The sequence below is a fragment of the Rhincodon typus genome, chromosome 4 (assembly GCF_021869965.1).
Source record: "Rhincodon typus isolate 14 chromosome 4, sRhiTyp1.1, whole genome shotgun sequence".
NCBI lineage: Eukaryota > Metazoa > Chordata > Chondrichthyes > Orectolobiformes > Rhincodontidae > Rhincodon > Rhincodon typus.
The window spans coordinates 81678935-81688364 of NC_063335.1; the positions used below are offsets into that span (position 1 = coordinate 81678935).

Genomic DNA, 9430 nt, shown 5'->3' on the forward strand with positions numbered 1-9430 from the left:
CTTAATGCTTTTCCCATGCTTATTCCATTTACTTCTGCAAACTTCCAAAGGATGTGGTCTGTATTTGTAGAAACTTCTAATAATTTTCAAAAAAAAACATACAATATAAGAAGTAAAGCATTTCAACCTGTGCACATAATCTTTTCCTGCATTTTCTGGACATCTCCTCGTAGTAAGCACAGATGAAAATGTTCTGTCCAGTTTAAAATGTCAAGATGAAGAATTGTTCACACCATCTTTAGTCGCACCCAGTGAAGAAGACAATTTGCCTCAGACTATGATATGCCAACCAGATGACACATTTATACCTAAAAAGGCATTTTCTGAAAGTGAACCAGACAGTGGACAAGGATTGATAATGTTCCAACCTTCCACGAGTGAGTACAGATATACTGTAATTCAACGTGAAGAACTTAATCTGTGCAACCTTGATTGAAGATACTGAATTTTTGCATTGCAAGAAAATTGCAGCTAAATATAAAATGCATTTCTGCTTTATGCTGATCTTCAAAAGTTTATATTGCTACAAACTGTGCTTTCACTTCATTCTATGTATAATTAATCGGAACAGTGTGAAAGCAGAGAGACTGTTAGAAATGACTGGGCCGTGAAATGGAACGGAGAGTGGGAAGGTCAGTTGGCAGGGGATTTTCCACCTTGCAGTCTACAATTTACTTTTTATACAAATGATGACTTTCAAAAGGCTGGTATGGGCTGTCATAGTACTTAATGTTTTCCAAGTCACAATATGAAGTGAAATATTCATAGGCTGGCAGAAAAATGTCACATTGTTCACTTTAGCTGGAAAAATGAAAAAAGGGTATTACTTAAATGAAGAACAACTATGGGAGTTTGGTGTGTTTTGGAGAAGTTAGGTGGTCTAGTGCATGAGTCACAAAAGGTTAGTATGCAAGTACAGCATGAAAATTTAAGAAGGCTAATGGAATGCAATATTTGATTGAGAGGAATTGAACATACAAGTAGGAAGTTATGTTTAAGTCATATGGGACATTGGTGACACTACATCTACTTTATTCAATTTGAGAAACATTTGGAGATGGTTGAGGGGTGCATTCCGAGATTGATACCTGAAACGAGTGAGCTATCTTTTGTGAATAGGTTGAACAGGCTGGAGTTTAGAAAAATAAGGGGTGATTTGATTGAAGTGTACGAGATCCAAATGGTCTTGATAAGGTTATGAAAAGAATGTTTCCTGTTGTGGGTGAGTCTATTTCTAGGGAGGGTACTGTTTTTAACATTAGATATCACCTTCTTAGGATGGAGATCAGGTTTATTTCCCCCACCCATAGGGTTGTGTGACTTTGGAACTCAGAAGGCACTAGAAGACCGAGCTTGCGGGGAGGGGGTTTCATTGAATTATTTTAAGCAGAAGTTGAAAGATTCTTGTTACGCAGAGGAATCAAAGATTATTGAAGGTAAATAGGAATGTGAAAACAGCAATGACATTCGTGAATGGCAAGGCAGACTCAAAGTGCCAAATGGTCTACTCATGGTCTTATTCTGCATATTCATATATTTGTAAATTCCTGGATTAAAAATGTTTGATTAGGGTAACTATAATGTATTAGTTTGTATTAACATTGCCTTATGAATTGATTTCAGTGTACATTACTACTCCATTAAGTCATTGGATATTTATGGTGTTCTGATTCAATATTGTCTTAGTGTAAACTATCATCTGATTACATTCATACAAATGAAAGGTATTTTCAGAATTGAAATTTTGAATATACAGTATCTTTAAAATGGCAGGTGAAGGTTTGCTTCTTATCCTAGTGATTCTTTTTTTGGAACTTTGTCAATGCAAATTTCAGATGGGCTGTAGAGCAATCATCTGCAAATGTAGTTTTTGAACATCTGTAGATATGCAATCTTGTACTTGTAGAATTTTCTCCCTAATTTCCTCTGAAAATGTTAAATCAGCCACTCAAAGTGGGAGGATCAATAACCTTTTCATACACTGCAGAATTCCTGGACTAAACACTCCATACCCTGCATCAAACAAATGAAAATGGTTTCCAATTTTGATTGGAGTTGCCCTCAAATTGATGATCAGCAAGAGTTAAACAAATTTGCTCTACAGTGCCTCTGGAGAGCTTTTTGGATCACATCTGGATTAGAGTGGAGCTTCCACTTGTAGCATCTTAAATCCTGGGGGGCTGGCACATTTCAACAATAAAGTACTGTGTTTAGGGTGCTCACTTAATTAAAAATGAGATTTGGCAGTAAACCTGGCTGCAACGTAAATGGATTACTGGAATTAATGGGGAACATGAGGCAAACTCTCCATGGGATGGAGTCCGACCTGACATCGGAAGATGGTTGTGGTTGTTGGAGGTCAGTCATCTCAGCTCCAGGGCATCTCTCCAGGAACTCCTCATGGTGTCCTAGGCCCAAACATCTTAAGTCGATTCATCAAGGACTTTCCCTGCAACATAAGATCAGAAATGAGGATGAATGCTGATGATTGCACTATGTTCAGCATCATTCATGACTCCTCAGATACTGAAGCAGACAGTGTTCAAATGCAACAAAATCTAGGCAGTAAAAACTGAAAGAACTGCGGATGCTGTAAATCAGGAACAAAAACAAATTTGCTGGAAAAGCTCAGCAGGTCTGGCAGCATCTATGAAGGAAAAAACAGAGTTTCAGATCCGATGACCCTCCCTGTGTTCTGAGGAAGGGTCACCGAACCCGAAACGTTAACTCTGTTTTTCCCTTCACAGATGCTGCCAGACCTGCTGAGCTTTTCCAGCAAAATTGTTTTTGTTCAAGATCTAGACAGTACCCAGGCTTGGGTTGAAACGTGGCAAATAACATTCGCATCACACACAAATGCCAGGCAATGACCATCTCCAATAAGAGACAATCTAACTATGGCCTCCTGACATTCAATGGTGTTACTATCACTGAATCCCCCTTTTTAACATCCTGAGGTTACCATTGATCAGAAATGCAACTGGACCCACCATATAAATACAGTGGCTACAAGAGCAGGCCAGAAGCTAGGAATACTGTGGCGAATAGCTCACATCCTGACTCCCCAAAGCTTGCCCACCATCGACCAGGCACATGTCAGGAGTGTAATAGAATACTCCCCACTTGCTTGGATGGATGCAGCTCCAACAACATTCAAGCTTGATGCCATCCAGGACACAATAGCTTGTTAGATTGGCGCCACATCCACAAGAATCCACTCCGTCCGCCACTAAAACTCCGTAACAGCAATGTGTACTATCTATAAGATGCACTGCAGAAATTCACCAAAGATCCTTAGACAGCATCTTCCAAACCCATGACCACTTTCACCTAGAAGGACAAGGGCAGCAAATACATGAGAACAGCAAGTTCCCTTCCAAGTCGCTCACTATCCTGACCCAGAAATATATTGTCGTTCCTTCACTGTCGCGGGGTCAAAATCCTGCAGTTACCTCTCTAGTGGCGTTGCGAGTCTCCCTACAGCACATGGATTGCAGCAGTTCAAGACAGCAGCTCACCACCACTGCCAGAACATAAAGGACAATGAGGCTCTGCTGACCAGCCAGTAACACCCACATCCCACTGAGAAAAATACAACCAAGATGATTAAATATTCAAACATGGTACTTTCTTGCCTTTGAAATGCTGGTCCCTTTGTAAACAAGCCTGTGGGCTTAACCATGGTCATTGCAAGATCATAGATGTCCTTGATGTGTATAACATTTGTCTAGTTTTCATGGTTAGGACTGAGAAAATCACCAATGGAGGTACATAATTCCAATCCATAGAAACATTTAAATGGGAGGAGGGTAGGGTGAGGGTAAATAGGGAAGAGACTGAGGAGCTACTACAAATTCTGTCCCTGCTCTTCCATCATAGACTCGAGTTCTGTATACTTTTGAACCCTGGTCAAGTCTACATTGACACATTTGGACATTGATTTCTGCTACAAAAAAATACAGACCCTAAAAATGTGCCAGACACTACCATTAACTGACACTCGAGTGAACAACTACAATGTTAGTACCCTGATCCTTGCACCACTCGTGTTTGTATTGTGATCCATTTATTGGTCTATGCCTTGCCTACAGGTTTCATCACAGAGAATGTGTCTCACGGTGTGGCTCACCAATGGATTCAAAGCAAAAGGGAGGATATTATCAATCAGATGACAGAAGCATGTCTGAATCAAGCCCTGGATGCCCTGATTTCCCGTGACTTAGTAATGAAAGAGGATTATGAGCTCATCAGCACCAAACCCACAAGAACAGCAAAAGTCCGACAACTCCTGGACACTAGTGACAACCAGGGAGAAGACTTTTCCAGAGTTATTGTTCAGAAGTTAAAAGACAATAAACAGATGGGGCTTCAACCTTATCCAGAACTGTCTACAATATCCAGTCCATCCTCCTCCATTAGCCTGATGTCAACTCAACTCAAAATCAAATGACTATTATTCAGTCGAAGCAAAATGCTGCCCATCCTGGAAACCTGAAATAAAAAGAGAATGCTGGAAATGCTCGGCAGATTAGATGGGATCTATGGACACAGTTAATGTTTTCAGTTCAATGACCTCTGCTGAGTATTCTCTGAGACTGTTATTCAGGTGTTTTTCCCTCAAATCTTTTGTTGTCTTGGTTCATTTAAGAAATGTCATGGTGGATTTATTGTCAATTGTCTTTGTACTGTACTGAAGGCTGCACCCATTGATTAGTACAATGTTTTAGAAGTTGGTATGATTTTCCTTCAGCCCAGGAACTGTGAATTTTATCACAGCATCCATGTAGTCAGGTGACTGCTCCACACTGTTGTCAATGTTTATGGTTGTCTAGACTTCCTTTTGTGAATGCTAATGTACCTTTACCAAACTGTTACATTGAATAATGTAGAATATCTCACCTCGAAGGGAATAGAGGCTTTTATTGTTTGTGTTTCCTCACTAAACTCCATTGATTGCCTCACATGAGATGACCCACAACCTTGTTGAATGAATATGTTATCTTTACACAATAATCAGAAATAGATTTTAGAAGGACTAAAATCGAAACATGTTGCTTTCTACCAGTTGCTAAAAGTTAGATCCTTATTATCTCTTGCACAGAAACTGTAGATTTGGGTTAATTTGGAGAGCACACTCGTGGTTTGAGGGGAAAAATTGCCTTTAAATGGAATGGGGACATTTAAAATAGTGGTATTCAAAAGGCTTTCAGGAACACTTAATTGCCAACTCAATCCTTTAAAAATATTTGTCAAGACTAAAGGCGAGTCAAAAGGAGAGAGACAAAACTGAAGATAGAAGAAAACAAACTGGAAGGGGAGTTTGCAGATGAGAGGTCTTGTTGGGCACTCAAACTCCAACTTGCTTCCTGAAGTGGCTGTCGTATTGTGGGATCGTCCTCTTTGTCACCTCATGGTGCCATTCGCATCAGCATTGTAAAATGCCCTTTAGGAGCTTGAACTTCTTCCAACGTGTCTGTTTAACCCTGAAAAGTTGCATCTAATGGCACTACACTGCATTTGGCATTCTGATCTTGCTCCTGTGAAGACATATCCCTGTGGTTGTTAGAGACAGCACAAATAGTTGGTAATGCCTTAACAGGTATGACCAGTTATGCCAGACTGTCTGTTCATAACACTGGCAGCCCCATTAAAAACATGGCATCCTGTGATTGGATTATGTCATACCATTAGACTACTACGTAAGAATGATCTCTGATAAAGACCCACTGATCAATCTCCCAAGCGAACTACACTAATAGGATTTTTGCCACAACAGAGAGGCTGTCTATTATGGTGAAAATGGCAGATGGGCTGGAAAATCCCAGTCCTGCCCATCTTCATCGTCATAGTTCCCAGAGGAGTTAGCCATTTCAATTAGCAGCTGGCTCCACTCAAGTCAGCTTTTGGAGCCCACGAGTGTGAAGCAAGAAGTGTGCAGTTTAGATCTATAAGAACGATCCTTGTGCATTTCTTTGGGTAGCCAGGGTGCCCCTTTGTGGACGTAAGGTACCTATACTGATATGGTCCCTGGACACTTTTAGGGAGGTAACACAGTTTTTGGTTGCCCTATGTAATCGACAAAAACAGGCCTTAAATGTGTGTGAAATGCACTAATTCGGGAACTGTTAAACTGATTGGAAAATTCAGAAAACTTATCAAAATGATTGGTCAAAATTCTTAAGGCATACATTGGACGTGTCGGGAGGACCTGTCAGAAACAACTGTCAAAGGGAGCTGTCAAGCATTTAAAAGTCCTCCTTTTCGTATATTTGAAGAAAAGTCTGGACTGGTTTTAAAAAAACAGTTTGTTCTGTTTGACATCATCTGTTGCCATACACCTGAGAGCTTTCGTTACTGAATTAACTTGCACGATTGATTTAACAACCATTGCTTATCACACTATCAAGTGCTATTTCACAGTTTGACCACTACAAGCGGTTCTAGATGCTTTGAAAAGGCACTATGAATTCCAAAGCCTGTTTAAGGGATAGAGCAGTTGAGTGCAACTGTCAGGCATTTTATCATTGAAGAAAGGTAAATGTAGCAACTTTTTTTTAGGATTTTCAGTACAATTTAAAGTTTATAATAAGTACTTAAAATGAAGTTCTATAAAATAATAATTTATCTCACCTGTATACGAATCCTGAGCTCTGCCCTTGATGGCTCAAGGGTGAGTTGATGCAGGTATATGATCAAAGGTTAATGGGTGAGAGGCATGTGTTGCCAAGAGTTGGCAGTAAATTGTTATAGAGGGCATAATGGATGAGTCCAGGAAATTGGTTGACATGAAGGCTATAAGGGATTACGGAGTGGGTACAAGGTCATAGGTTGACGTGAAGGGTTATGGAGGTGGGTAGGGGGGCATTGATTGACATGGAGAATCTGAGTGCCCAGGTGTGGTTACAGGACATGAGGTGGAACAGATGAGCATGGTGCAAGAGGAGCTACAACAGGGTTAGAGTTAGAGGGACGTTTAATGTTTCAGAATGTTTAAATTTTGCACAGCTGTGTAGCCCAGGAATGGATATTCTGTGCAGTCTTACTCTGCACCTGACACCCCTTCAGTACTGTAACCGGACTGTAGTTCTGTAAGAGGCAAAGATTCTCCTTGACTGTTTGACCTAGTGGACTTCAGACAATCAATGGCCCTCTCCAGCTATTTGAATCCTGAAACACAGTTATCAGTCAGATTTGGAGACTAGTATTCATGTATCGATTTGTGGCCTGGCAATGCACCTGAAACAAAAGCAACTAATTTATTTCATTAGAACAAACAACATTAATTAATAAAACACAGAAAGAATGGTGGATGCTGTAAATCAGAAACAAAAACAGAAATTGCTGGAAAAGCTCAGCAGGTCTGGCAGCATATGTGGGGAGAAATCAGAGTTAACGTTTTGGGTCAAGTGACCCTTCCTCACTCTGACCTGAAGGTCACTCAACCTGAAACCTTAATTCTGATTTCTCTCCACAGATGCTGGCAGACCTGCTGAGCTTTCCCAGCAATTTCTGTTTTTGTTCAACATCAATTAATTTTGGCTATAGACAATCCCAGGCAATAGCAGAAATGCTTCTCATTGAATATAGCAACACTGGCAGGTTGACACTTTGAATCAACCTTTGTATTTATGAAGGATGTTTCATTTAGCTCAAGCAGAACTGATATTTTGATTCTATGTATAATTCTGTTTAAATTTCCTTCATCCTAGGCCTAGTGATGTGAATGTAACTGAAAGAGAACAGAGAAAAGGGTATGTTTTTGTCATGGGACCCAACATTACGTTATTCAGGCATTAATATACCTTAGTGGTGACTTGGATCCATGGTGCCAGATCCCAAGACCTCCACCTAAATTAGTGGCTTGTCAGAGAAAAAAGTTGCCTGTAGAAGTGGGTGGGTACAGTAGAATAAACCATCTCTTATATAACTCCGTCTCCATCTGTTGATCCTCCTTTTCTCCAAGCTCCTCAAAAGGGAATTCCAATCAGGGATGGCAATATTAATTGTGCTGGAAACAAAAAAAAAACTTCGAACGCATGCTAATGAGATCTTGAATAGCCTCCCTTGACTTTCTAAGTTGAAAAAATATGTAATCTTGTGGTGAGGAGAAGGTAGCTGGGATTTGATTAGTAAAACAGAAACTCAGTAGACTGTAAGTACAAATTTGGCTATGTTTAAATATCTTCCTCTATTCTGTTTCCTTTTAGAGGTTGAACAGCTTCATGATTGACACTGGACTCATCTCTTAATTAAATCCTGAAGTGTTTGCATTGCGGTGTGATTTTTTTTCAATATTTTTCTATAGTGATGAGAGCTGCTATTCCCTTCATGAGCCTGAAAGAGATTTGTAGTTTGCACTGTTAAAATGTAATCTACTAAGCATTTTTATTTATTAATTTAGAAAAGTACTTAAAGGGTGATGCTTTAAGAGAATTATAGCTCGAGATGCTCGAGATTAGGGTGGAGTTCTTTGTTACTGTAAGTGGGACAGATTTCTTGCCACTAAGCTATGTATTTCTTAACATATTGATGTTTTTTACACAGTTCCTATCACCAAAGTTTCTGTTGTAATCTCCTTCGGTTGTTCTAATCTAGGAACAACAATTCAACCAAGCTATGATGAAGGGTCTAGGCCCGAAACGTCAGCCTCTCTGCTCCTATGATGCTGCTTGGCCTGCTGTGTTCATCCAGCCCTGCACCTTGTTGTCTCGGATTCTCCAGCATCTGCAGTTCCTACTATCTCTAATAATTAGAAAGCTGTATTGATACTCTGGATTTTTACATTGCAGACTGTTAACTGTATCCACTGAACGAGCTCCAGTTTTTTATGTAATGTGCCATCTCTAAAGTGATTTGAATGCACTTTTTGTCATAGAAATTGTTTTATGATTTTATGAAAGATGTTCTTTTCAGCTTTGGCATTTGGTTTAAAAACCTGCAAGATGTTTTATTTCAAACTTGCCCACATCTTGGTTCTACTGATTCATATAAACCGAGAACATGAATTCCATAAATTGTTTGTTTGACTTCCTATTTCATAGTGGTTTAATTATTTATTGGTTGATTCATGCTGGCATGATTTGCAACACTGCTGTAATATCAGTAAAGAAAGCCTTACTAATAAATCACACTACATAGAGAGCATAGTTGGACTTTACTTAAGAACCTCATTCTGCTCAATTCACACACAAGAATCACTCAAAAAAAAAACCTAGATTTCCCGACTTTGATACCAGCAGTGCTCTGAGTTGACTACTGCTGTAATAATGTTAAATGGAAAATTTAGGAACTAGTATTTCATATGTAACTACTTTAAAAAAAATCGAAGTATTGTCTAAATGTAGTGATACAATTAAGCCGCCTTTAGAAACTTAATTCCATGCGCTTTGTCTCCCGAACTGTCTTGATCTTTGTGAAGCTGCTTGAAATA

General features: G+C 39.5%; 1 protein-coding gene across 1 annotated transcript in view; it reads left to right on the top strand.

Moving 5' to 3' along the window:
• The window catches only part of LOC109911129 (receptor-interacting serine-threonine kinase 2), an 87662-nt gene extending 82621 nt beyond the window's left edge, over positions 1-5041 (top strand). Inside the window, exons 7-8 of the mRNA XM_048596144.1 lie at positions 174-377; positions 4092-5041. Of these exons, the coding sequence (XP_048452101.1) occupies positions 174-377; positions 4092-4450 (563 nt within the window). The 3' untranslated portion in view covers positions 4451-5041. The remainder of the gene's footprint in view (positions 1-173; positions 378-4091) is intronic.
• The last annotated feature ends 4389 nt before the right edge of the window (positions 5042-9430 follow it).